The 27,776-nt window shown below is 47.1% G+C and overlaps 4 protein-coding genes, 1 long non-coding RNA gene and 1 pseudogene across 8 annotated transcripts; 1 reads left to right on the top strand and 5 right to left on the bottom strand.

Moving 5' to 3' along the window:
* Positions 1 to 1,188: 1,188 nt before the first annotated feature.
* LOC100842019 (glucan endo-1,3-beta-glucosidase 14) lies at positions 1,189 to 5,578 on the bottom strand. Of its 2 annotated transcripts, XM_003564621.4 has the most exons (4): positions 5,312 to 5,575; positions 3,456 to 4,540; positions 2,718 to 2,904; positions 1,189 to 1,582 (listed from the first exon to the last, which is right to left on the bottom strand). In XM_003564621.4, the coding sequence occupies exons 1-3, from the start codon at positions 5,370 to 5,372 to the stop codon at positions 2,854 to 2,856; spliced, it is 1,197 nt and encodes a 398-aa protein (XP_003564669.2). In that variant the 5' UTR covers positions 5,373 to 5,575; the 3' UTR covers positions 1,189 to 1,582; positions 2,718 to 2,853. The 2 variants fall into 2 exon arrangements, with proteins under 2 accessions (XP_003564669.2, XP_014754583.1); XM_014899097.2 differs by lacking the exons at positions 1,189 to 1,582; positions 2,718 to 2,904 and having other exon boundaries at positions 3,227 to 4,540; positions 5,312 to 5,578.
* Positions 5,579 to 10,440: 4,862 nt separating this feature from the next.
* LOC100833568 (ferredoxin-6, chloroplastic) lies at positions 10,441 to 11,813 on the bottom strand. Its single transcript, XM_003567242.3, has one exon. It carries the CDS (start codon positions 11,558 to 11,560, stop codon positions 10,886 to 10,888), a length of 675 nt encoding a protein of 224 aa, XP_003567290.3. The 5' UTR covers positions 11,561 to 11,813; the 3' UTR covers positions 10,441 to 10,885.
* A 1,814-nt stretch (positions 11,814 to 13,627) lies between these two features.
* Positions 13,628 to 14,652, bottom strand: LOC112270765 (annotated as a pseudogene).
* Position 14,653: 1 nt separating this feature from the next.
* LOC100832947 lies at positions 14,654 to 22,525 on the top strand. 2 transcript variants are annotated; one of them, XR_002963450.1, is made up of 5 exons: positions 14,654 to 15,174; positions 19,410 to 19,743; positions 21,205 to 21,347; positions 21,660 to 21,757; positions 21,937 to 22,525. It is a non-coding gene; the product is annotated as an uncharacterized LOC100832947 (long non-coding RNA). The 2 variants fall into 2 exon arrangements; XR_002963451.1 differs by having other exon boundaries at positions 21,660 to 21,969; positions 22,325 to 22,525.
* Positions 20,031 to 24,652, bottom strand: LOC100832638. Of its 2 annotated transcripts, none has more exons than XM_014899096.2 (4): positions 24,242 to 24,652; positions 22,738 to 23,904; positions 22,532 to 22,638; positions 20,031 to 20,610 (listed from the first exon to the last, which is right to left on the bottom strand). In XM_014899096.2, the coding sequence occupies exons 1-4, from the start codon at positions 24,518 to 24,520 to the stop codon at positions 20,364 to 20,366; spliced, it is 1,800 nt and encodes a 599-aa protein (XP_014754582.1). In that variant the 5' UTR covers positions 24,521 to 24,652; the 3' UTR covers positions 20,031 to 20,363. The 2 variants fall into 2 exon arrangements, with proteins under 2 accessions (XP_014754582.1, XP_003567288.1); XM_003567240.4 differs by having other exon boundaries at positions 20,031 to 20,590; positions 24,242 to 24,647.
* An 834-nt stretch (positions 24,653 to 25,486) lies between these two features.
* LOC100832326 (coatomer subunit alpha-1) lies at positions 25,487 to 27,531 on the bottom strand. Its single transcript, XM_003567239.4, has 3 exons — positions 27,113 to 27,531; positions 25,953 to 26,447; positions 25,487 to 25,851 (listed from the first exon to the last, which is right to left on the bottom strand). The coding sequence occupies exons 1-3, from the start codon at positions 27,318 to 27,320 to the stop codon at positions 25,721 to 25,723; spliced, it is 834 nt and encodes a 277-aa protein (XP_003567287.2). The 5' UTR covers positions 27,321 to 27,531; the 3' UTR covers positions 25,487 to 25,720.
* Between the last annotated feature and the right edge of the window lie 245 nt (positions 27,532 to 27,776).

The raw sequence follows: 27,776 nt of genomic DNA, 5'->3' as shown, positions 1-27,776 counted from the left end.
AGAGAGAAAGAAGAAGAAAAACTCTGCTTCACAAGCTTTACCAACGCCTTGGAACAAATTGTATACATCTAGTGGTACGGTATGAAACAGCTCAGTACCGCTGGCGACAGTGCGTAAATCTTTCAACTTTCATGCAGTCGTATTGGCGTGTAGATATTGTTAAAGTATAAGTGGATTGTTTAGTCTCTTCTATTAGATCGGTCTTTTGGTTGCGTTGACTAGCGCATGAAGTTCTTCATGGTATCAGAGACAAGTGGTCTCAAGTTCGAGATCCAGCTGCCGCAATTAAATTGCGGCGAAGTATAAGTGGATTGCCTATCACCTTTCATCACATCGGTATTTTGGTTGCGTTGGCTAGCGCATGAAGCTCTTCAGATATGTTGCGTTTCTTAGGTTTGCTTTGCTAGAAACTTCTAAATGGAGAATCTAAACATTCTCGAAAAAATATCTTAACAACAGCTGATGCGAAATTTTCTGCATATACCACGAATACAAGTCCAAGTACACAAGCGCATGTGCAGATTTGTTTTTGAGGAAAAGATTGTGCAGCCTATCAGATTTATTTATTTTTGAGAGGGTGCAGCCTATCAGATGTTTAACTGTTTTGTTGCCACTTAACTTATGGGTGAGCCCAAAACATACGGCCTTTTAGCCCCATAGTAGTGCTACACATAACACATGTCCTAGGCCTCCCTTGTGATTCATCTCAAAAATAAAAAAGGCCTCCCTTGTGATACAATCTCAAATTCTCAATTATCGTTCGTCGAGCAAGTCATCAAGGCCCTTGGGCTGAAAGGATAGCCATCCGTTTCATTTCTTTGCACAAGGCTGAACAACTTTTTTGTTCTGAAAGCCTATGTTACACTGTATTGAATGAAGTTAAAAAAAAAGAGTAGGAAACCAACATATTCTGTAGATTTACTATTTTTGAGTTTCGAGATTCAATCTAGTGTATGCGTTCGCATGCCTTCCTTGTCCCAAAAAAAAAAGATTTTTGCATATAAAAAAAGATAGGGAGCTAGTACAGGAGTGCGACCCACTTGACACAGCCATATGAGATGGATTTTTTGTTCTTTTCATTTTTGAGCCGATCATCTAAATTGTGAATGGTTTCACTTCAGATTTTTATCGACAAGTTTTTCAAATATGGATTTCATGTTAATATGTTTTGCCAAAGGAAACCTCTAATTTTACAAAAAAAAAAATATGTATTAAATTTAATCAACTCCACGTCTTACATACTCTATGTGTAGGTATTAAATGGTGTCCAGTCTGCTACAAATGCTACTCAACACGATGAATAAACACGACAACCTCAAAACAATAGTGAAAAGAAAAGATAACAAAACAAGTTCTATGGGCTAAGTCATGTGTACTTGCCATTGCTAAAGACCAGTAACAGCCACTTCTTTCGCACTTTAGGTTCTCCTTTGTGACTTCAGAGTGACCTAACTGACTGATTAGCAATAGCTAGTACCAGTACATCAGGCTCATCTAACAGCTCCCTCCTTCAAAGTTAGCGCAACTACAGTACGCATCTTTGTATAATGATATCCATTCTTACCCTGGTTTTCTCTATCACCTGCATCATAAGAATGGAGCACACAATGAGTAAAAAAAGAAGAATATTATACTAGATCGCACGTTTTCTGAACAACACACAACTACTGAAGTATGCAACATGATTAGCATCGCATGAACAACGTGTTCCATGTGTGTCAAGCTGTATACCAATGGAAACAGATATTCGAGACTCGAGTTTGACCAGACAGGCAAATATAGAGGGCTAGCGAGCATGGTTAGGCAGTACTACGTAGCTGCATATATTTCTTTCTCTTCTTCGAAAAGATAGCAGAGCATTCCGGTCCTGGAGAGAATAAAGCCTAGCTATGCCGCTCTCAATCACACATGACACAAACGGTAGCAAGGAGCAGCCGGTACTCGGTCTCAGTGCGACCTCAGAATAAAAGTATCCGACAAACAAAAGTGCAGATATTCCACAACCCACCGCTCCCTATACGTCCGAACGTTTAGCATCGCCAAACACAGGCACGGATGACAGGAGGAGTTTGTTGGCCTTGCGCTCTCAAAACAAACGGATGGATCACTAGCTAGTGGTCAACAACTTGGCTCGCCGAGAACCAAGCGTGCGGGCGCGGCACAGCCAAAAACAGGACAACATCACTTCCCTATCTGTCTGCGTCGCCGTCTCGTCGGCTTCCTGCAGCCTGACGCGAACGTCTCGGTGGGCGCCCCTCTCTCTCCACCGGTCGAGGTCCATCGTGTTGGTTCCAACAGAGCCCTCGGCCAGAATTTGTTAGTAAGATCGTGTCGCACGGCGACGCATAATTGCGCACCAGTCAGAAGCCCCATCAATCAACCAGCATGACGGAGGGGTGGGGCCCCGCCTGCAGTTGGGCACGCTTAACGGGACACGATATCCTTCCTCACATGGGCACACACATGGCGCACCGGACGGTCCGGCCGGGCATGCGTGGCCAGCGACCTGTCACCTAACGGCCGCATGGTGCTGACCTGAGCACGGCATCCCGCTCTCTGAGCATGATTTGGTGGTAAACTGCCGTTTTGGGGACAGAGCTAACCTGATCAGGGTATTCCATTCTCTGGGGATGACTTGGCCATTTTGGGGTAAATTGCCGTATCAGGGAAAGAAGGAACCGGCGAGAGAGGGATGGAGGTTGGAGTAGCTGGTTTACCTCGTTGTCAGGAAAAATGTGTCCACCATCGTCCGGCTCCGGCGAGTTAGACGGAAGGGAGCGCCCCCAATCAATCATTCCTCCGTGCGCCGCCTTTTCTTTTTTCTCCACGCGACGCGGTACGTGAGGAGGAAGCTCAGAGGAATAATGCGGCGAGTAGGACACCCACCGCCGCCCGAAACGTTACCTGCAAGCCAAGAAACAGGAGCAAGAGGAATTAGGCGTGGTGGAGAAAAAGCGAGATTGCGAGCAGAGCAGAGCCTTCTCGTTCGTCAGTGACAGAATGGGATGTTGAATTTCTTTGCTGGTTTGACATTCCCTGCACTTCTTTCTGCGTCAAAAGTGCTAGTAGTCCTGTTAAGAAGCTTCAAAAGCCATGCATAGGGGCCGCGGCTAAGTGCTGGAGTATGTTTCTTCAGTCAAACACTCTAAAACATGCCGGCCCGCCCTTTCTGTGATGCCCGTCGATCTATCGCCGTCCCTTTGGGTGTTTCCACATCTTGACAGGGTTGTCCACAAAGCGGTCACCTTTTCTTTTCAAGATAATTGCAACGGGAATAAGTAAGCGAGGAGAGAAGCTTTTTTGGGGGGCATCACCATCGTGCCAAATTTCGGAATCTAAGCCTGCCCCATGGTTGATTTACATGTTTTTTGTACGCAAGGAATCGTTTCAAATTAGCAAGAGAATGCTGACAGTATGGGCAATACTAGCAGTAGCGTCAAAGATGTCGTTCTTACCGCCAATTTGGACGCGGCGGAGAACATTTGCGACGAGTACGGGTCAAACCGCCCTACCGAACCGGAGCCCGCGCCGGGGCCTGAGCCGGCCCCGGTGCCGGCGTTGATCGCGTAAACCGGCGAGCCGTTGGGGTAGAACAGCCCGTAATTCCTCTCCGACGCCGGGCCGGGCTTCATGTTCTCGTTGAACAGCGCAAAGACGAACACGTCGATGGGCACTTCGGGCTTGAGCGGCGTCCCCTGGTTCATGGCGATCCTCTGCATCAGGTTCCCGTTGTACGCGGCCGCGTTCTGCACGGTGGCGCCCACCTCGTCCTCGTCCCCTTTCGACGGCCACCCGGTCTCCGACACCCGGACGCCGATGTCCGTGTGCCCCATGGCCTTCATTGCCGCGTACACGGCGTCGATCTGCGCGTAGAGCATGTTGTCGTAGCTGAGGTTGGTCTTGGGGTCGACCACGCCGGCGTTGGGCTCGAACAGCACGTACGGCAGCGACACGCTCCCGGGGCTCCCCTTGTAAGCGAAGAACGGGTACGCGTTTATGAGGAACGGGGAGCCGGTCTTGCTGTGGAACTCCAGCAGCGGCTTGATGTACTGCGCGAGGCCTTCCTGGAACACGCCCGACGACGGCGGGAAGCTGCTGGCGAGCACGTTCACGGAGTGCGCCGACGAGACGGTCACCTGGCGGCTGAGGCCGAGGTCGACGAGCGCGTCGTAGATGGCCTGCATGGCCGGCACGAGGCTGGCTGCCATGCCGTTGTCGTTGTTGCCGAGCACCTCGTTGCCGACGATGACGCAGCTGATGCGGGTGGCCGGGATGAAGGGCTGCACGTGCTGCGACACCCACTGCCGCGCCGCGCCGGGGGTCGTGGCCATGGTCTGCAGGTTCTCGTTGCCCACGGAGATGATGAACTCCACGCCCGTGTTGGCGAAGGAGGTGAGCACCTTGGAGTCCGCGTCGTACAGCTTCACCTTGTTCACGTTCATCGACCGGAGCAGGCGCACCACCTGCGTCGGGTCAGGCAGGTTGTCCGCGATCTGGCCGTAGTTGATGCCGAACCTCTGTTGCGCCGACACGATGTCCACTGCAAAAAGCACGGCGAGATTAAACAGTGAGCGATTAATTCCCTGTTGAAATAAAAAATAAAATATACTCCGTACTATTATATTGAGTTTTCATTTGTTTTTAAATAATGATACGTATCGAATTTCTTTTTTCAGATAGAGCCATGGAATACTTTCAGGTCGGCAGTCCCTTTCGGGATCAACTTGCAGAAACCAATCGATCGAAAATAGACAGCCTACTACTCCCCAACTGATAATGTAAACAAGCAGGTGGGATTAACATGGGGCGGTTAATGGTCAATTCAGAAGTGTGATGTTGCAGCCATGGATCGTCTGATGACGCGGGAAATTTCAGTTTCAATACACCTAAGGACTGGAGTCAGACACATGAGTAAGTATGAGAGCTGACAAAGCAAGCCGGCTAAATTAAGTCTTACGACAATGACATGGTACAGTTGCTGGAAGAGCAATCGTAGAGAGCGGAGGTTCATTGGATCTGAGATCCCCATGCTCTGCTTCATAGCTCAGGTTAGTGGTGTTCGTCGCTGGAATCGCACAGGTCCAGAATTCTAGTTCTACCTGGCCATCTTCAAATTCTTGCAAGATACTCGGAAATCGCGCAGAGAAGTCCACAAAGGAAGCATTGGCGACCACAGACGCAGAGCAGGAATAACAGAGCGTCCGCGGCACTATCAAAACGACAGCAGCAATGGCGGCGGCGGCGGCAGTCGGCAGAGCGCGAGGAAGAAGAAGGGGGAGAAACCCAGAGCAGGAAGAAGCAAAGCACTTACCGGAGAAGAGCGAGAGCATGAGGCAGAGCAGAAGCGAGGAGGCGCGGGCTCGGGGCTCCATTGCCGCCCGTGTCTGTCTCTGCCTTCCTCCCTCCTCCTCTTCCTCTGTCCTCGGCAGATATGCTCGGGTAGTCGGGAGGTTACGTTCGCATTAATAAGTGGTACTACCGCTCTTGGGATCGAGTCCGCCCCCGTTTTATAGAGCTTACGTAGGAATACCACCGCCATCGTGTCTCCTCCCGGCTCCCGAATACCCATACGCTACGGCCCGACTCGATCCAGAGTCCGGACAATGGGAAAGAAAAAGAAATATCTCAACGGAAGTCGGCGGCTCCAGATCGGTCTAAGCTTTGTTCCCTTTACGCTTCGTGCACCTCCGCCCGGACGGACCCTGTTTTGTTTCGCCTGTTCGTTCCCGTGTGGGGGTAATGCGATTTCGCGTGCCTGCAAAGGCCGTTTGGACTTTGCAACGGACGACTGAGGTTAATCAGCCGTGCCGTGCTTCTTTCACTTGTCATGGTCACTTCATTGTACGTGTGCTCGATTGGTAGTTTCGGTTCGGCTATTTTGTCTGTCTGGGCATGCATGCGCGCGAGCCGTCGTCGGGTGAAATCAGACGATGAGGAACCCAAAACACTGTGCTATGTTGTTGATTTTCTTTGGTGAGTGCGATCAAGCAATACTCAAACGTTCCGCATTGTCTTGTCTGAAGAGGGAGTGCATTCTTATCCCCAAAAAAAGAGGGAGTGCATGAGTTGAATTAAACTCCTTCCTAGGAACATGGTAAATATCTCCCATCGTGGTACACGATAAACAGAGTTGGAAGGTATTCTCAGGTCTCATTTTGCACTTGTAACCCCACCACAACATAACGACCCAAAATGTGTCACCTAGTGATTTGTCAAAATAGGCTAACTATTCGGTGTCCTCTATAACGAGTTAACGACTAATGCTCACATAAATATAGTGATTACAATTAAAGTGTCCAAATAGTATTAGTACTTTGGCCCAGGTCTTTTCGTCTTCCTAGACCGGCTTTTCCGAGAAGCTGCTCTCTTCTAACTTACTAGATGGAGAAGCTGCAACCTAAATTTGATTAGGCTTCCAAAATTGTTTGGCCCAAACTATTTTGAAACCCTAGCAGAATTTGGCATGCGGCTTCTCCAGGAAGCTAGAGGAGGGCATCTTCTCGAAAAAATCAGGGATAAAAACCGAAAAGAACGCATCCTCTATATTATTTTTAATAGAGAGAGTACTTGTATCCCAAGTCAACAGATTTTCATTCATCTCCACGCCTCTTTTCTTAACTTGTATTTGCTCCTTTTCAAAAAAAATGTCGCATCCATATTTCGAGGATTATCTTTAATGGTAGCAATCAATGGCTTCTTATTCAAAACAAGTTTCCAAATATTAACACATAATCTACATATTATTAATCTTGGTGATGGTCAAAGTTAAATATCAAAATTCGTAGACGTCATTCTTTGGGAAAAATTAGAGTACTAGCTAGTAAGAAAACCATATTGAGAAGAACTTGAAAAACACGTACGGACGTTCGAGTTAACAATTTGCTAAAACTAATTAAGAAAAGAAAGCATGTGATTAATATCTGGTAAAATGGAGGGTTTTCACTTATAAAGACGCACACTGACACACGTTTCTTTACTTCATTAATTTTGTCCTTGTAAGCCATGAATTATCGAAATCGAATGTGAATGTGTTTCGTTGCTGCTTTTTTTTAACGCGGACTTGTCTTTTCGGATGTGTGAGGTATTATTTCAGGCAATCAGGTTGTGTAGTTGTGTACATGTCTTGAACTTCTTGTTCAATTCAATAAGGAAAAGTCCGGCTTGATATAGCTTGACGTGTCATGCTGTGAACATGATTGATGGCACGGTAAGGGAATAATTCTGGGTACATCACTACAGCTTCTGTCGCCTAGCTAGGCGTGGTGTGGCATTTCAGGGAAGCTGTGAGCATTCGCCGGAGTAGAATTTGTTTTTCACACTGTAGCCAAACGATACACCACACCAGCCAGCCAGGAAAGTCAGGTAACCTCTAGCTAGGAGGAATTTAGCATGTTTAATTTGGTCGGTAGCATGGACAACGCGTATCGTGTTTCGCTCGTGTTTGCCTCCTCGAGATCATCACACAATAAATATGTTAGTCTACCGACTTCAGCAACTTGGATTGGCACGCTAGGCTCTATGACAGCCAGCTATAGTTCACAGATTCACACCTGGTGCGCAGTCCCGTGTTCAGGTCGGCTCTGTGTCCATGCGTTTGGCCGACTGCCACACATAACATAATTATATTACGAGTATGAAACCTGAGATGATATTCTAAACATTTTGCAGATACGTACGTGTTGCCGCTCACTACGTCACACACAGTACAACAAAAGGCACCAAACGAGTTGTGGTACATATCGACCTGATCCTTCCTGTTAACACTAGGAGTATATTTATATTTGTAAGATACTCTAAGACCATTTGTTTTTGTTTTTATTTCTCACTCTGCTTGCATCATCTCTATCTTCAATGCTTGGACATTTGTGCCGTGTGTAAAGCAGGCACCCTGTTACATTTTTAAAAGGTATGCACCTTTAAGTTGCTTTCCTTGTTCTACACGATTGTTCATTTTGCCTGACGTACTATCACTAATGATTTGTCAAAAAAAGCACCATACTATGTTAACTTCTGACAGCCAAGGAAAGTTGTATATCTCCTTCGGAAAAAAAGAAAAAGCGGCGTCGCTTTTCCTTTCTGCTCAGAGAAGTCCAAGCCCCCTCTCCAAAACCTCAAGCAAGATCAGCGATTAAAGCTTGTTGCAGTGTGAATCAAGTCACTAATTAGCAACAACCAACAGTACCCTGTCTGGCACCGCCATGCACCAAACGATGTACAGTTGCTTTAGAACATGTACAATGTTTGATAAGACTGTCTTATCTTACCTGTGACACGTCAATTAGAAAAGACAACAAAACATGTTGTACAACGGGTTATCTTTTATTGTTATATCTTAAAATTAATTCTTAGATGAATAAAATTAACTAACTAATTCTAAGAAAAGACAAAATTTAGTACAATGGAAAATTTGCCTTATCTTTACCTTATCATTCTTGTGAAGAGATCATCTCTTAATTAAGAAAGGCTTGTGCATTTTCTTAATTTCTTTCTCTCCCACGTCAGATTTTATCCTACGTGGCATCGCTAAGAAAATGCTGACGTCACCCATTGTACACGCCATCGTGCGGTATCTGGAATCGGACAGATAATTAGAAACGCTCGACAGTCCAGGATAAGATTAGCAGGGGATCAAATTCCGCGATAAATATCCATCCAGGAAACTAACGCACGAGTGAATTAATGGACAGCGAATTAATCACCGGCGGCGCCAAATTTCGACGGAAGCTGGTGGAACGGCGAACGCCGCCGCACGTGCACCTTTCTCTGCCACGTTGGATCCAGCCGGCCAGCCCAGTCGCACGCTAGACAGGACTACACGCTGACCGAGCATTCCACGGTTCCACGTCATCGCGTCAGCCGAACGGCGTATCGAAAGCTACCGTTCTCATGTCTCTGGCGCAGGGGGTCCCACCCGTTCTAGCAGCCGACGTTCGCGCACCGGCGGTGGCTAGCGGCTTTGAATCCACACGGCGTCGGCTCACGGGGAAGGTTCATTCGTGTGATCGATTTGGATGGATAACGAGCACGATAAATGCGTGCGCCAGCCGGTAGTACGTGAACTCAGCTTTCACCACGGGGCTGCTTAATGCGTGCGGTTTGGCCTGCCTGGCTATGATTGTGTAGATTCGTTGACTTCCGTTCCAAACGCGCGCGGTGCAGATTGGCTGGTGTTTGAAGTCCAAATCAACGTCCTAACGAGAGAGGATTCGTAGATCTGATCACTGGATCAGCTTAATCAACCCTGGGGCAACGAATATCGACGCCCGGAAGTTATGTGGTCAATCATGGTAGGAACGTATATAGGAGAAGTACCGGAGATCTGATAGTGCATTAGCCAGACATTTTCGCTTTGTTGACGAGCCCACTACTCTTGGTTCACAATATTTTAAAAGTGCATCACAGAAAAGAAGAGAGTGAAAAGCAATGTCATGCTACTTCGAATTCTATCATACTCCTGCTGAATTCAATATAAGAATTCTTTTTGTCGAAGATTATTTAATTTTACACATAAGAAAAATAAGAAATCTAATGTTTAATGTCACAAAAAAAAATTAAACGATTGCGACCGTGCACACGTGCACATTCACAATAGTCATTCGTAGCAGCCCTTGACGCTACATGCGACTGCCGCCGGCTATCACGCCATATTTCTCTACTGCAGCCAGTGCCACGAAGATGTCTCGCGCGCCTTGACGCTCGCACAGTGCATCGTGGGAGCCACCGGCGGCTTTCTCCGTTATAGCTGCCAGCTTCCCTCGACGGCGTCCCCCGTCCCCACAGGAGCCGCCGATGCTGGAGTAGAAGATGCAAGTGTATTTTTATTTTTTTCGATGTTGCAAATGATGTTTAGACATGCTAAAGCATGCATTGCTTTTGCTAAGTACACTCTTATGCAGATTTCTTTCGATGATACAAATGTTGCATACAGATTTTTTATGTTGCAATGAGATTTTGGAGCACTGTTGCGACGAGGATGTGATGCTGAATGCGGAATTTTTTATGTTGCGCGCAATGAGTTTTTGAGGGACATGTGTTTGAATTTTCCATGTTACAAATTTTTTTGTTGATAAATATTGCTGCATGTGAGATGATGCAATGAATGGACGGACGGCATTTTACTTTTGAGATGGCTGAGGAAGTGTTCGATGCGAGGTTCCTATCAACCAATAGACGCCTGGTGTATCCCTCTTCTATCCCTCTTTAGGATTTGGCTGGGTTCCTCCACTCCTAGTTCTTTTTTTTAGAAAAAATCGTCTGCAACTTTATTCAAACTTGAAAATCATTAAGGTACAATGTCCAATCTTCTCACTGAAAGCGAAGAGAGCGCGAGGAAAGTTGGGCCGGGCTAAGTTAAGTCACATGCTGGTGTGGAGGCCCGCTTATCATGTGAAGTCCACTTCTGATTATTTTTATCAATGGAAACTATCACGACAGCAAGAGTTTCCGGAATACCAATTTCCTGTTTGTGGTACTAACCGTCTTGCAAAAGACGACGTACAAGTACAACCGACACGATGTCGTATAACCAAAATACTTTACAACAGAAATCATCCGATCGCATATATCCTAACACCACCGCTTGATAATAGTGTAAGTTCATCACCTATCATGCATAAGTATCCAGATTTGTAACGACACTATCACTTGATAATAGTCCAAGTTCCTACACGCCTAGCCTAGGACCTTAAGCAAAGGAACACAGATCTGCAACGATACTACACAGCACCATGTTACATAAGCACTCCTGTACTTCCTCCGTCCCATATTAATGGACACGTTTTTTTAATAAATATATTCATATTTAAATAAATTTGAGTCGTTTTACGAGACGGAGGGAGTATAATTTACTCCAGCACGTACGATCCGTCGGGGTGGATCGATCGTTCTAGTGCACCTCGTCTTCCTTGTGGGTGTAGATGACGCAGTCCGCCTTGGGGTAGGCGACGCAGGTGAGCACGTAGCCCTGGGCCAGCTGCGCGTCGTCCAGGAACGAACCCTCCGACTGGTCCACCTCGCCGGACGCCAGCTTCCCCGCGCACGTCGAGCACGACCCGGCGCGGCACGAGAAGGGCAGCTCCACGCCGGCCTCCTCCGCCGCGTCCAGGATGTAGGCGTCCTCGCCCACCTCCAGCTCCGTCTCCGCGCCGTCCGGCCCAACCAGCCTCACCTTGTGGGCCGCCGCCGGCCCGAACCTCGCAGACAGCCTCGCGCGGCCCGATCTGCGATTCGGCCGCGGCTGCTGCGCCAGGGAAGCGGGGCTCCTCATCGGTGGAGCGGCTAACGTCGTGCAGCCCCGGTTAGCAGGGGCGCACCCTGTGGGCAAACTAATTGCGGTTGGCATCGGTCTCGATGAGCACGAAAATTCGAGATTTGAGTTGAGCGCACGAAAACTTGCAGGCAAATCAAGCAGACGAGACGGGACGCGAGATCTCAGTATATCACAACTACTTGGGCACAGCACACACGTAGTAGTATTAATAGCCGTGAGGTGTTTTGAGCTGCACCAGTAGCAGCCTCGCCGGGAACCGTACGCGGCTGGTGTCCTTCGGGAAACAGCCATTGGCGACGACACGAAGGTGCTAGTAGAAAGCAGAAGGCGCGCGTCAGTTCTTCAGGGACACAGGTGTCGGGTGCCTTGCAGGAGCGGTGCAGGCCCATTCCATGCTCTCGGCCTCTCGCGTTCCGTCAGAGGACTAACCGTACGTGCCACAAGCCCACAAGTCGGGCCCGTATGCGTGTGACCTCTAGGCCTGCGCGGCACTTGTGCGTTCTGAACAACTGATTTCTGAATACTTATATCCACAGATCGAGGAGGTGACGTTTCTCGCACACAACCTCTGAAATCATAAGTAATTGTTTTAGGTGAAACATTGATACGAATATTTTGAATAATATGAATACTTATATGATGACTTGTATTTTGTTTAAACTTAGTGCTTTGTTAGTGGTGTGTTGATCCATTAGTTTTTTATGTGAAAACATGGCGTGAGTTGCGTGGAACTTACCCTGAGTCAAGCTCGTACTGGTTATTTGTGTGTTCGTTTTCAGGTGTTGCCGGAGCTAGAGAAACGTGATCGATGACGGAATCGAGTGACGAAGCCTGGGAGAATCTGAGGTCAAGGGATCAATGTCATGCGGGACGTTCGTGCGAAAGAACAATGAAAGTGAAGACTACGATGATCCGGGAGGGCACCGGTTTGTGTATGTTATTTATACCGGAGATGCATGGTATTGAAGATATTCGATACGTGGTCGAGTTTTGAAGAAATCACAAGAAGAGTTGATGGCATGGACTGGCATCGACGTGAAGACATGTAGGTCCAGTCGTGGCTGGATGAGAGCTGTTTAAAGATTAAATAGTAGCGTCATCAAGATGACGTCCGATGGAAAAGTTGTGCACATGAAAGTTGTGCGCGTCGTCGAGGCGAACAACTTTACTTTTGGAGTCATCTCAATCTGAGGTTGTATGTGGGCCTCACAGGCATAATAACGACCGGGACAGATGAGTTCGTGTTGGATTAGGACTCGGTTTAGGGTCGCGAATTTTACCTTATAAATAGAGAGCGTCCTAACTAGGGTTTTAGTAAGGACGTGAGGGAACTCAGAGCTTTGGATCTAAATCAATTCTTGGAGAGTTCTTGGATGCATGGTTGCATCTTTTGTAATCGATCGACATCGTTGCAATTAAGAAATTCGTTGGCGGTGTCATCTTTGTTCTTCTCGGATCTTCGTGGATTATTCGTGCTAGATCTTTCTAACACTTTGCTGCAGATTTATTACAAGTTCATAATACTTTGCTGCAGGTTTATCACGAGATCAAGGAAAGATCGTGATTACTTCATCTTTCTTGTTATTCCTCGAAATCGATTATAAATTAATTCTCGTAACTTTCTGTCAGCTGTTACTGTTTTGATCATATCTTTTGATTGGTATGTCCGATTGAACTGATTCTTATTGCGTTGGTTAGCTAATTTCAATATCTTTCTTTTGCATACTCGTACGTATTTTTTGGTTCATCCAATAAAAAGTTACGGCTGTTTTACTATCACGGACAGAAAGGTGATTTAGAATTTGAACTTTCGAAATTTTTTCTAATTTGCTTCCACGCAATCATTCACCCTCTGATTGGCTATCTTGATCTCACACAGCCTCGCGCTCGATGTGCGATTCGGCGGCTGCAGATTCAGGGAAGTAGGGAACCGGGACTCCTCATCGGTGGAGCAGCAAAGGTCATGCCCCCCAGTCAGGGATTGAGAGGTATTCTGGACAAATTGAACTAGATTTGTGTCATTTTCTGTCAATCCCCACGGGGAATGGCCCTTAGCAGTTAGCAGGGACGCACACTGTGGTCCGTGGGTGCTTGTGCCCAGGTTGTGATCTAACTTCTAAGGCCTGGACCCATGTCGAGTATGTTAGGTTTGTGCAAATATCAGGATTCGTTCGAGTGGACAGTGGAGATGACGAACGAAAGATGGGTCCAGACTGGTCGTACCAGGTCGGGTTGCATAAGAATTCTTTCCCCAACTTGCTAGTCCTCTCCATGACAACTTATCTCTCGTCTCTTTTTGTCCTACAAGTCAGAAATTAGTTGTAGATTTGCGTTCCACGTTTAATAAAAAAGTGCATGTGAGTAAGTGAGTTGTTGTTTTACAGCATGACCTACAAAAAAAATCTAACAAAACAAATAAGCAAACACCTTGAACAAATGTCTGCAATTTATTACACTGTGAAGAATAAGATAAGACGATCCCTTCTTTTCTTGGAGAACTCTTGGATGCCACGAGACAAATAAGGGAAACGGTTAAATTCTCCTTTCCAATTGGGCTGAACCTAACCGCGCGAAGGAAACTCTGGTGCAACGTATGGCAGAAACCAACAGCTTTGGAATTCCTGATACCAAGAGGGCCGAGTCGCAGAAGTTGCCGTTGTGCCCTACCAAGAACTTGGTCCTGTCGCGGTTCTCCTTGACCCACTCGCCCTCGCGCTCGTCGTAGCGGGACACCTGAAACGGGCCGTACGCACCATGTTGTGGGTGCTCACCATGAGAAGGCTCTCGCGGGTCTTCGACTCGACGAGCACCGCCCAGGCTCGCTCGGTCCGCGGGCTCGCGAGCAGCTTCGCGCGCACGCCGGTGGAGCTCCCGTCGGGCACCCACGCGTTCAGCTCGCAGTCGAGGCTGACCGTGTAGAAGGCGCCCTTGTGTGAGAGACGACGCACAATATGGGCAGGAAACATCCTTCTGCCCACGGTATATTGGAACAAAGGTTGCTCCACACACAACAAATGGATTTCTGAAGTCGTAGTTCAGCTGATGCCCATCTTTCCTATCACCGCAAGCCTGCAGAACTTGCCGAGCCTTCTTTGCTTGGGCCTCATTCGGGCTGTTCTCCAGAAGCATGCGCGCAAAGTTGGCTGCCGTGGCGTAGTTTCCACCCTTGAAGCAAAGACCCATGGCGCTGGTGAGGACAAGACGCATATGAACCTTCTGCAGCTTGCAGTTAGTGAAGTATGCAGCCAACTCTTGTTGCCGGGTGGTGTCATCTTTCAGTTCCTTCCTTTTGACTTCCATCTTAAGACCAAGAGAACATATTCTCTCACTATCTCAATGAGCTCCTTCACTTCATCAACTTCCCTCCGCGAGTCCGGCGGCGACGCCAGCGTGTCGTCGGCCAACTTCCGGACGACGCGCGCCTACTTCTACTGGGTGGCCCGGGAGCAGGGCTCCTTCGAGTGGTTCCGCGGCGTCATGGACGAGGTGGCCGAGACGGACAGGAAGGGCGTCATCGAGCTCCACAACTTGCACCAGCGTCTACGAGGAAGGCGACGCCCGGTCCGCCCTCATCGCCATGCTCCAGTCCCTCAACCACGCCAAGGACGGCGTCGACGTCGTCTCCGGCACCCGCGTCAAGACCCACTTCGCCCGCCCCAACTGGCGCAACGTCTACAAGCGCATCGCCCTCAACCACCGCGACCAACGCGTCGGTCAGTACCACCAAACTCACTCACTCCACTGCCCCCCAATTATAACTCACTCCTCCCGTTTTCCATTTTTCGCCACCCATATTTTGAAACCCATATTGGAGGATTACGGTGAAAAGTCAATAGCGGTTTATGCCTGCACGCTAGCTCCTCTCCTCTGGACTGGAATATCGCGGTGACAGTTTTCTCTATCAGGTACTATTCCATTTTTTTTATACAATGAGACCACCTCTTTAGGTTTGAGATCCATTTTTTCTATCTGGTAATATTCCGTTTGCTGGTCAAGAAAAAGGAAATTAGAGTTACTTATTGTACTTCACGTAAATACAGTTTGAAAAATGATTGTTGGTCAAGGGAAGAAATGCTTCTCAACCACCGTGCTAACTTCTTAAACACTCTGGTCTTCTGTTGATCAGTTCTTGATCAATTTATTTATTATACAATACGACAAGTCATACCTTCCTAATCTGTTTGCTTGTGAAAAGAAGAAAAACTATTTTCATGAAGTATCACCGTCAATAAGGAAATATGCTGCTAAAGAAAAAGCGACGTTTTGGAAATCCACCATTGTTTATCTGTGATTAAAAACTGAGTCTGAAAGAGATGGATGAACCAAAGCAAACTAAATTCAGGTAGTTCCTTCCCGTTTTAATTTATCCCTTGCAAGCAGTTCCACTGTATTTCAGCAATAGATGAAAACAGAGAGCACTTGGCAAGAACATGAGGGATTCAAATTGGTGCTAAAAAAGCATGTCACCCAGCGACTCATTAGTGTACACATTACCAAGTGGTCTCATTACCTCGTTGGAATTTTGGGTTAGGCCGAAGACCCAATCTGAAATTAATTCTCGGAAAAATCTCAAAAGCCCATTCATGTAGTGGGATGAGGAAGTGAGAATAGTCCCACATTGCTAGTTTAGGGAGAGTTGGACCAATATATAAGGTATGTTGGTTCTCACCTCTTGAGCAAGTGAGCAAGGAAAATCCCTACGCGCGCTCCTCCTCCTCCTTCGCTTGCCCCGTCCCGACCCGACGCGCGCGCGCCGCGTTTCGTGGATCAAGTTCGAACCGTGCCGTGCTTATCTTTTTGGCAGTCGGAATCCGTTGCGGACGCGTAACAAATTCCGATAATTGCGGAGTCGGTTTTGGTTTCCTAAACCGAACGGAAGTCCGCCAGCGTGCCTATATAATAAGACTACCCCGGCCTCCGGACGGACGACGCCAAAACCCTAGCCGTCACGCCCACGATCCAATCTCGTTGTTTGCCGCCAACTGCTACTCCATCCCGTCGACTGCGTGCACAGATCGCCGGGAGAGCAGGCCTCCGGAACCCCGACCTTCGAGATCCTGCCCGGGAGACGGTCGATAAGGTTTTTGGGGAGCGTTCTCACGCGACTGCTCGCTTCTTCACGTCTCTGTTTCGTCGGCATCTTCATCACCAATGGCCGACGACCTCGGAGATCCCGCGGCTCAGGCTGCCGCTCTAGCCCAGCAGCAGCAGGCTGCACAACTCCAAGCACAGCAGCAGGCTGCCCAACTCCAAGCCCAGGCAACTGCTGCTGCACAGGCGCAAACACAGGCACTGGCCGCTGCTCAGGAGGTAGTCAAGGCTGCAGCTGCTGCCGGCGTGAACATCGACGCCACCGGACTCGTCACCGACCTCAACAAACAAACACAAGAAAAGAGCACAGCACCGTACGCAATCTGCTCTTTCTTGTTGATTTTGATTAGTAGTTCTATTATTCATGCCATGAAATTAGATGAGTTTTATTGCTGTGCGTTGCTATTTAATTTGTCTAGTTTGCATGATATAATGTGCTACATGTTTTACACACTGTCCTTCTAGATTAAATATTCATCGAAATTACCTAATTTTTCAACAATCCAAAGACTTTCTTGTCGAAGTGCTTTGACATGAAAGACCTTGGTGTAGCTGATGTTATTCTGAACATCAAACTCGTGAGAGGCGACAATGGTGAGATCACTTTGGTGCAATCTCACTATGTGGAGAAGATTTTGAGTCGTTTCGGCTATGCTGATTGTAAACCTTCTCCAACTCCTTATGAATCACAGAATTGGAAGAAACCAACTGAGATATTCTCAGATTATTGGTTCACTCATGTATTTGGCTAGCGCAACTAGACCTGACATCTCTTTTGCTGTGAGCAAACTGAGTCGGTTCAATAAGAATCCGGGAGATGATCATTGGAGTGCACTCGAGAGGGTCATGCGCTATCTAAAGGGCACAATGGGCTATGGTATACACTATACTGGGTACCCCAAGGTGCTTGAGGGTTATAGTGATTCAAACTGGATATCTGATGTTGACGAGCTAAAGGCCACGAGTGGATATGTGTTCACACTCAGAGGGGGTGCTGTTTCATGGAAGTCTTGCAAGCAAACGATCTTAACCAGATCAACAATGGAAGCAGAACTTTTAGCATTAGATACATCCACAGTTGAAACCGACTGGCTTCGTGAGCTCTTGATAGACTTGCCGATTGTTGAAAAACCAATACCGGCGATCTTATGAACTGTGACAATCAAACTGTGATAGTCAAAATGAACAGTTCTAAAGATAACATGAAGTCATCAAGACACGTCAGGAGACGTCTGAAATCTGTCAGAGCAATGAGAAACTCCGGAATAATAGCATTGGGGTATATCCCAACGGCTAAAAATCTGGCAGATCCCTTTACAAAGGGTCTATCAAGGAATATGATAGAATCTGCATCAAGGGAGATGGGATTGCGACCCACGTGAGTTACCATGGCGGTAAACCAACCTATGTGATCGGAGATCCCGTGAATTAGGACCTGAGAAACAATTCATTGGATAACTGAGGAGAGTGTACATTCTTTATCCCACTTCATTGACGATGCATTACTCTCGTGTACTGTATGGTAGGTTGTTTAACTTAATGTGTTCTAACGCGTTGCATTAATTTGCAAGGGAGATACTGTCCTACAGAGTAGTCTCTAAATAACACACCTATATGAGCCTGACTGTTGGTCGCAGTCTATGAGATTTGGGTGGTCTCTAGTAAGCTCATGAAAAGGCCTGAAGAATGACTTATATGCTCCACACCGCGGGGTAGCATTCGGCAGCCCAGTACCAGACAACAATTTAGTGAAGCTCTAACACAGAAAACAGACAATTCAAGGTTTCTCCATTGTTCAGTTGTGCGTGAGTGAAGCAATTTGTTTAGGTGGATGTTCAACCTTAACCGGTCTCCACTGAAACGCTGGTATATCAAAAACAGAGTTTTGGATCAACGGCAATTTTATGTGCTTATGAGATATTGTGGGGGATTGTTGGAATTTTGGGTTAGGCCCAAGGCCCAATCTGAAATTAATTTCCGGAAAAATCTCAAAAGCTCATTCATGTAGTGAGATGAGGAAGTGGGAATAGTCCCACATTGCTAGTTTAGGGGGAGTTGGACCAATATATAAGGTATGTTGGTTCTCACCTCTTGAGCAAGTGAGCAAGGGAAATCCCTACGCGCGCTCCTCCTCCTCCTCCTCCGCTTGCCTCGCCTCGCCTCGTCACGACGCGCGCGCGCCGCGTTTCGTGGATCGAGTTCGAGTTTGAGTTTGAGCCGTTGCCGGGTCGTGCTTATCTTTTTGGCAGTCGGAATCCGTTGCGGACGCGTAACAAATCCCGATAATTGCGGAGTCGGTTTTGGTTTCCTAAACCGAACGGAAGTCCGCCAGCGTGCTTATATAATAAGACTACCCCGGCCTCCGGACGGACGACGCCAAAACCCTAGCCGTCACGCCCACGATCCAATCTCGTTATTTGCCGCCAACTGCTACTCCATCCCGTCGACTGCGTGCACAGATCGCCGGAAGAGCAGGCCTCCGGAACCCCGACCTTCGAGATCCTGCCCGGGAGACGGTCGATAAGGTTTTTGGGGAGCGTTCTCACACGACTGCTCGCTTCTTCACGTCTCTGTTTCGTCGGCATCTTCATCACCAATGGCCGACGACCTCGGAGATCCCGCGGCTCAGGCTGCCGCTCTAGCCCAGCAGCAGCAGGCTGCACAACTCCAAGCACAGCAGCAGGCTGCCCAACTCCAAGCCCAGGCAACTGCTGCTGCACAGGCGCAAACGCAGGCACTGGCCGCTGCTCAGGAGGTAGTCAAGGCTGCAGCTGCTGCCGGCGTGAACATCGACGCCACCGGACTCGTCACCGACCTCAACAAACAAACACAAGAAAAAAGCACAGCACCGTACGTAATCTGCTCTTTCTTGTTGATTTTGATTAGTAGTTCTATTATTCATGCCGTGAAATTAGATGAGTTTTATTGCTGTGCGTTGCTATTTAATTTGTCTAGTTTGCATGATATAATATGCTACATGTTGTACATACTGTCCTTCTGAATTAAATATTCATCGAAATTACCTAATTTTTCAACATACCTTATCCAGGAAAGGTAGCTTTCAGAGTGGGAATGGGAAGGAAGGCAAGGAAAAGAAAGAGACCTCCTGACCTTCAAGAAGCAAAAGAAACAATGCTAAACAAATGGTATTGGAGTTCCACCGAGTAAAGAAAAAGGCAAAGGAATGCCGCACCGCGTACAGGCCAGATAATGCATTATGCAACCTTGATGATGATGCTGAATCATAGAGAATTGCTGTTGATTGACGAACTTCTCGCGTCATATCAGACATAAGATTGCACGATCGGGGTGTTCTTGTGCAGCACTAGTGGGATAGCAACAACACACCGTAGAGAAAATGTACAAGTACCAGGTTCCTTATGGTAAGGTCCAGGCTTAATTAGCCACCTGTAAGGTAACAGGGAGAAGTTTCTGGCAACTTGAGAATACAAGTAGGACTTTAACAAGTTGAGTTTAGAAAATCTCTTTTAGGCAGATGAAATATTATTCATTAGCTAGCCATGAGCTATCCGTTAGCTAGCCACGAGGGAAAAAGATTTAGGATCCAAACGTGTATTTTCAAACTTTAGTGACTAACTTGACTCCTTTGAAATAGAATTATAACCGCAGGTGCATTTTACTCAACAAGAAAATTTAAATCTAAATTCTATTCACAGCTTAAAAAAAATGCAACGTATAAAACTTAGGTATAGAGTGAACAGTATCCAACTCGTATGGCACTGATGCATCACGTACAACCGAGTGACAAATACATACTTACATGTTAAACATCAGGAAAGTAGTACGGCATAGATACTTAAGCCAAGATATCGACTGATCAGTAGTCCACCGTCATACATCAAAAGGTCCACCGTCATATAGTCAGTCCCTAGGTCTTTCCCAAAAAGGAGCTCGAACAACAATACAGAAGGCTCCGAGATGGACATGTTCACTTCCGTAACGTCGTACAATCATCTCCGTGAAGTCTTCGTTCGTTTAGTTTTCATCGCACTGTGGTGTCTTCTCTTTGAGACTTCCCAACTGGGTCGCTTGCTTCTTTTCCATTTGCCATCCACATACTGCTTGAATTTATTGTGCTGCACCCACCAACTGGAATAATCCATATCTTGTTCGCATTCAACAAAATCCAGCAAATCATCCCACTTTGAAGAGTTCTGCTTGTGTCCCGGAATGGTCTCAAAAAAGGCTCGTCCATCTGCAGATTTACGCCTGTGAAGGGTGCCAAATGGCTACAAGTCAATTCAGATCAAATATAACTTCTATTTGGTACAAATAGAAAACCTTTTACTACTGGATGGATACATGGATCAGGGGTAAAGCATCCAGCTAGTATTCCATGTTATGTCAGAAAATATCCATACATATCAAGAAAACAGGCAACAGTCATTACAAATCAGTTAATCTATACACACACAGGTCGTGATCAAGTTAGCAAGAAGTACTCAACTTGATATTAACTAATACTCCCTCTGGTCCTAAATTGTTGACTCAAATTTATTCAAATATGGATGTATCTATTCTTAAAAAACGTCTAGATACATGTAATATTTCGACAACAATTTAGGATCGGAGGGAGTATTTACCAAAGTAGCAGAATGTCATATTCAGTATGTAGTGCAGACAAATGCAATTTGGCATCATGAATTCCTTTCCTCTAATCTCTCGTTTGCAAAGAAAATTTATCTTCAGAAAGACTCCATTTGGGTGAAACCATATTCAGCATTTCCTTGAGTAGATGAAAGCACCGCTCTCTATTTGTTACATTTTCTTTTGTTGTCAATTAACAGTGTTAATGAAAGCGGTGCCACTTTTTTTTTGGGCAGGCTTAGGAGAACACCAGACATAGACCGAAACAAATACTCCAAATCCACGTCACTTATTTCGGGACGGAGGGAGTACCATAATATTTCAAGGGGTGTCCAGTTGATCGCTAAACTTGGGCAAACTTGTTTATACCAAAATTCTGGTAAGCTGCAGTTTCTGTGATGGCAATTAGAAATAAAAGACATGTTTGGATGGTTGCATATGCTATACCTTTTTTAACTACCTTTCCTTGTGAATCTGCTATTCATCAATTTGTGGCTGTTATTTGGAGCATTGGACAGTTCATCCGTGTGCAAGATCCAAATTTGTAAATAGAAGTTCAAAAACTCTCGATCTTGTGTTTGATCTCGAGAGTATTATTATTGTTTAAGATACAGTTTTTTGCGAGAAGTAGCGTAAGAATTGTAAAGTTTGTGTTAATGTTGTACTTGCACGCCGTCACTAATCATGCCAGGCAGCCATGGTGAAACTGGTGCTATGGATAGTCAAAAGGGCGGTTCTCATAATTCAGAGTGATAAATCAAGGCAGTGTCGGCTGAGGATGCAGAATTGGTGAGGACAAGGCACAGCAGGATAGTTGGTATCCGTTAACTCTGTTGACATTGCACATGAATAACGAGCACCTTCAGCATGTTATGGACTGGTTAACTATTATTTTGAACATGTGGTCAAGCTATGTTAATGTCAGTTATGACTTATATTTCCAAATCTCCTAAATTTGTTTTTGACAGGTTGCCAAATCTCCTAACTTGCTGCCATGTGAGGTATAATTTTGTACTTCCTTCCATTTGATATGATTTTTTTCAAACACCCTTTGGTTGCCTCAACTCACCAGAGCGTCGTGGCAATCTAGATTTAAGAACAGAGGGAGTTTATCTCTTCTTCTATCTATTATATATAATAAAAAAATATAGGAAAATTATAATATCATGTGTGTTTCTGAGGAGATGAATTGCTATTTGGTTAATCAGGTAATGTGTATACTATGCATGAAAATTTTAGAATTTGTATTTGTATGCATTCTGTAACAGAATCAATTTGGTAACGGCACATTCTTTCCCTTTGCCAACACATTCATCTAACCAGTTATTGTCTTTATACATTGGTCTAAAATTTCAGATATCGCCAAAGCATACTCGCAAGGGCTTACAGTTCACAAAGAAATGGAGGTATTCTAAAAGGTAACGAGTAAGAAAATAATCTGAAACAACTGTTAGAACTTAGAAGACCTAGTTCTCCACATCATTCCAAGTTTACTATAATATGCAAGTTAAGACTATCTTATCCATTGTGCACCTCCAATAGCTATATGGTTATTGAGGTTACCTGCTGTCCTCACTAAAATCATGCCCGACCTTGTCTCGAGAAAGACGTTTATGTAAGTTATTGAACTGTAAAGCTATTGCTGTAGAAGATTTTCTCTGGGTAGAACCCTGCAGAAAATAAAATGACAGTAAACAAAAGAACCAAAAACTAGAAGGTAAAAAAGGAATCAGAACGAGAAACTATGTTAGCAGCTACAAGTTTTACACCTTCAAATTGCCGTTTTGGCCGATAGAAGAAATTGCAAAATCTTTTGAACCAATAAGAAAACGAAATAGACCCAGACTTCTTTCTTCATCAATCACAAGATTCATGGCCAACATCATCATGATAATGCAACCTCTCCACAGAAAACCAAACCCCATTCTCAAACAGAAGACTAATAGGCTAGCAAAGTGAAAAAGCATCACCACTGAGGCCCTTTCCCTATCAACAGGCTTCACAATCAAACCAAATAAGTCACCTATAGGAAGTCCATCAGCTTCATACCGTCCAAGTAAGCGGATTGTTTCAGATATGCAAACTACAATATGATTTTCATGGTTCTTGTCATCTGGAACCCTCATTTGTCGACTGCAGTGAAGAATTTCCAGAAAAGAGGAACCGATTAGTTTAAGTACAGCAGCAATGTAGATAATCTCCTCTGAAACTTTAGAATCAAATCTATGCATCTCCTTTTGCTTAGCACAATCCATGATATTATACACTATTATCTTCACAACAGTAACAGCATCCTTCCTCGATTGTTCAGGAAATACATGCTGGTTCTCTTCAATGAAGCTGACACAAACATCAAAGATATCCTTCTCCTTGACATGTGGGCTATCATCAGAGTGTGCCTTGCAGAACAAAAGAAACCTATTGATCTGACAGTTTAGCTTCTGACTAGTTGCATCTGGGATAGGAGAGTTAAGAAGTCTCCTGTTGGCAAAACAACTGAACGGGCTTTTCACTGTGCTACATCTGTCAAAAACACTCAATTCAGGCAAGTATATCAAATAAGCTTCCATGGCATGCCGAAACACTTGCAAATGCATGTCGAGATCCCCACTGCCAACACATCTGGATGCGAGCAATACAAAATGAGCTTGGGGAATAACCGGCATAGAGAACCAATAGCTCCTGCGGACTAGGGAAATAGCTCCAGCCAAGCCAAATTCCGGAGTGTGTCGAATCCCCTTCTCCGACCAAGAGAGTGCACTAAAAAACTGCTCAAATCCCACCTCATCGTGCACAAATGAAATGAAATAGTGGGACATGAGCTCCAGCCTGACACCAAGCTCATACCGCCATGGCGGGGAGACCTCTGATCCTTTCTGTTCAACCATGATGAAACGCCTCAGTTGGTCGGTATTCATGAAAATCTGAAAGAACACCTGCAAGGACCAAATGCCTGATCAAAAATTTGATATTATCGGCTAGTTCTCACCTCTCAAAGAAAACAAATCACAATCAAATCATTGGCCATTGTCAGATTAAAGTAGTTCCTGCAACTCGTCCCTGATACCACGGGCGTGTCTGGGACTGCTCCACTCCACGACTCCACTTGTGAAGGAGGAGTTGTCCCAAACACCATTTAGCTTCACTTTTTGTTGGAGTGGAGTTGAGACCGTCGCTAGTTCATTTTAGTTTAGCAGCAAAAATGATGTACATTTGGCAGCGTTTACGAAGGAACTGAAGCAACCAAGAAAGCGGGGTGCTTAATTACGCTACCTCAAGGGCGGGAACAAAGGCGGGGTCAGGGTCGCCGGAGAGGATGCTATGGAGGAAGGAGCAGAGGCGGCTGACGCATCTGGTGGCTAGGTCGTGGTCGAGGCAGGGCAGCAACTGGAAGCAGCAGTGAAGGAGGGGAGGGAGATCGGCGCTAAGAGCGGAGACCGATGAGGAGGACGAGGTGGTGGTGGACTCGTACATGGAGAGCTTCGTGAAGGCGATGAGTGCCAGGCTCCGGGCGCCGTCCAGCTCATCGGCATCAGGAATCGACGAGCTCATAGGCAGCGGGAACCCTAGGATTTTGCAGCCGGAGCGGGGGAACAAACGGGGGCTTTTGGGGTTCGTTTGTTTGGGCTCCTAGGAGCTGCTTCCACAGCTTCTAGCAGGAGGCTACTCGACCACCCACCTCCAGTCGCCCTTCTCTCCCCATCCCGACTCCGGATGGCACCCGTCGGGTTCGGGGCCGGGTCAGGCCATACCAGACCCGGACCCGGCCGCCCGGCCCGTGACCCGAACTCGGACCTGGACCTGAAGTCGGGTCTAAAAATTTCTCAGACCCGGACCCGAGACGGGTCTCGGGTACCCGCGGGTAAACCCGACCCGCGTGGCTGAGGGACGGCGCACGCGCGCGACGGCGGCGGCGGGCGCGCGAGGTGAGGGCGGCAGCGGCCGGCGCGCAAGGCGAAGCGACGGCGGCGACGGGCGCGCTAGGCGGAGTGACAGGCACGGCGGGCGCACAAGGCGGAGAGACGGCCGAGGCGGGCGCGCGAGGCGGAGCGACGGGCGGCCGCGGGAGCGCGAGGCGTGGCGACGGGGGCGAGGGAGGTGCGAGGGGAGGGCGGCGGGGCAGGCGAAGGAGGCGGGAGGCGAGGGCGGCGGGGCGCGAGGATCTGGGGCCGCCGCCTGTTGGAGAGAAGTGGCGGAGGCGGCCTGCGGGGAGAGGGGTGGATGGGCGCGCACGCGAGAGAGAGAGGGGCGGGGCGGCGGGGTCGTGGGGAGGAAGGAGGAGTGGATCGGGATATCTTGGGGATGCGACTGGAAGTCACGCCCTGTGCTTCTGATTCCGGTGCTTTTAGCAATCTCAAAAATACTTCTCTTGTTTACACATTAAGCTGAGAAGCATTTCCGGACGTGCTTTTGGTGCTTCTACCTGAGAAGCATCCGGACGTGCTTCTCAGCTTCATGTGTAAACGGGAGAAATGCTTTTGAGATTGTCAGAAGCACCAAAAGCTGAAGCAGAAGGCCAAACAAACAGGACTTAGTATCTTAGGGTTTGTAGTTGGGTTGGGCTTGTCCATTTGAGCATTGGGCTGGGCCGAATTTGATGTGCATCCCATTCACTGACATCTGGGGCCTATATACTGAACCGGGTTTCCGGGTTCGGGTTCGGCCATACGAGACCCGAACCCGCCAGACCGGACGGGTCCGAAATTTCCCCATTTATGGACCTGCGGGTCTGATTTTTCCTCAGACCCGCATCTAATCGGGTCTAGACCGTCGGGTAATCGGGTTTCGGGTACCCATTGCCATCCATAATCCCGACCCGACCCGCCCCCCATCCCGAGCAGAAGCAGTAGCTAGAGGGTTGGTGCCGCCGCCTCTCGATCTCCCTGCACCGGCGCCGCCAAATAGAGCAGTGACAAGATTTAGTTTGGCATGTGAATGCTTGTTGAGTATCATGCTGCCAAAAAAAATGAAGTCATAGTGCTACCATTCATTCTCCACAGTTTCACTTGCCGGTCATCTGCCCCAGAAACGATAAGTGGCAGTGTGGGATGGAATGAAGCCCAATTGACCCCCCGGTCATGACCCTCCAAGACATACTTGACAACAGCATCAATGCCTCCAAACATATCAGTGTTCATCTGCGTGAGACGCATAATGTCATCCGCTGGGGAGACCGACTTCTTCCTGAGTGCCCCAATATCCCACACACGGACAGTCTGATCCAGAGATGCTGACACGACAAGGTCCTCCTTAGGATGGAAGGAAGCACATATGACATAGTGATTATGCCCTGTCAAGACTGCCACACAGGTGCGGGACTGCCAATTCCAAATACGGATTGTCTGATCATCGCTAGCACTGACAATCCATGGATGCTCGTCATGAAACTGAACCGTGCGGATGTAGTCAAGGTGACCATGGAGCGTGAAAAGGCAGCGGTGTGTCTTGTAGTTCCACACCTTAATCTTGTAATCATCACCTGTGACACATCAAAAGAGCACTATCTTAGAATGTATCGATTACCTATTAGATGGCATGCACAACTACAGTCAAATATTAGGATTGAACAGGAACTTGTTCATACTTGATAGAATCTGAATCGCATGAAAAATAGCAAAACTTGCTTGCAAGTTGCAACACTGCTAAATGTACAAACCAAATCTACAGACATGAAGATCTATTGTTCTTTTCTTGCTTAAAAACTGAGGCAAGTGCAATTGGGGTGTTTCTGGGTTCATTATATGATGACTTAGAATCGCATGAACTATATTTCAAATTATGTTACAAGTTGCAACGCTGCCAAGTAGAAACCACACCAATGACCAAGCAGATCTATTACTGTTCTCGTTTAGTCATTACATACTGGAGATATTACTGCAAGTACAAGTCAGTGTCTGTGGCTTCATATGGATGACAAGGTCAGATTGGTTGGCGCCATTTAACAGCTCGCTCGGAGTGAAGCGAGCCGTTTTGATTTGATCGAAGCAGTGGTAACAACTACTCTTTGAACTAAAACCACCACAAAAATTTAGGATCGGAGGGAGTAGTACTGTAGTAAAGTGCGGAAGCATACATAAGGCTGCCAGAACCAAGGCTAGAAAAGGCAGGGATCAATGGAGAGAAAGAGGGATGTTGGTAGCGTACCTCCAGATACGAAGAGAGGCTGCGTCTTGTGGAAATGGACGCCGCGTACGGGACCGTCGTGCTCGTCGAAGCGGTTGAGGAGCGTGCCCATGCGGTAGTCCCACATCTGGACGACCCCGCTGTGGAGGCTGGCGAGGATCCATGGGCGGCGCGGGTGGAAGGCGACGCCCTTGACTCGGTTGCTCTTGGTCTCGAACTTGGTCAGCATCTCGCCGCCGCCGCCTTGGACGGCCAGCCCTTCCTATCCTCTCCGGCGACGGCACCACTATAAACCCACCCACTGGCGTGGGAGAGGGAAGGAGGGCGGTCAGGTGGATGGATCTGGGCTGGGTTGGGTCAGTTCGGTGATTTGGATCTCGCTCTCAGAGAGTCAAGAGGGAAGATTTGCCTGCTGCTTAGTGGGTTCTCTTTTCCTATCAGTTAATCAAGCAAAACCACGGCTTTTTATATTTAGGCAAAATACAGGTTGGAAAGTACTTTTACGGTGTAAATTGTGCGGACTCAATAAAAACCTGTTAAGAAGTTTCAAAAAAATTCTACAAGAATACATATGTTGTAGGTGATGTTCTATAAATGTGAAAGTTTGCAAGTCGGAAATTTGAAAGAAATTAAAAATATATATACTAATGAATAAATAGTGTCAAACAACAAAAAAACCACTATT

Source organism: Brachypodium distachyon, chromosome 2 (genome assembly GCF_000005505.3).
Source record: "Brachypodium distachyon strain Bd21 chromosome 2, Brachypodium_distachyon_v3.0, whole genome shotgun sequence".
Taxonomy (NCBI): Eukaryota; Viridiplantae; Streptophyta; class Magnoliopsida; order Poales; family Poaceae; genus Brachypodium; species Brachypodium distachyon.
The sequence above is the reverse complement of the archived record's forward strand: the minus strand, read 5'-3'. Positions and strand labels throughout refer to the sequence as shown.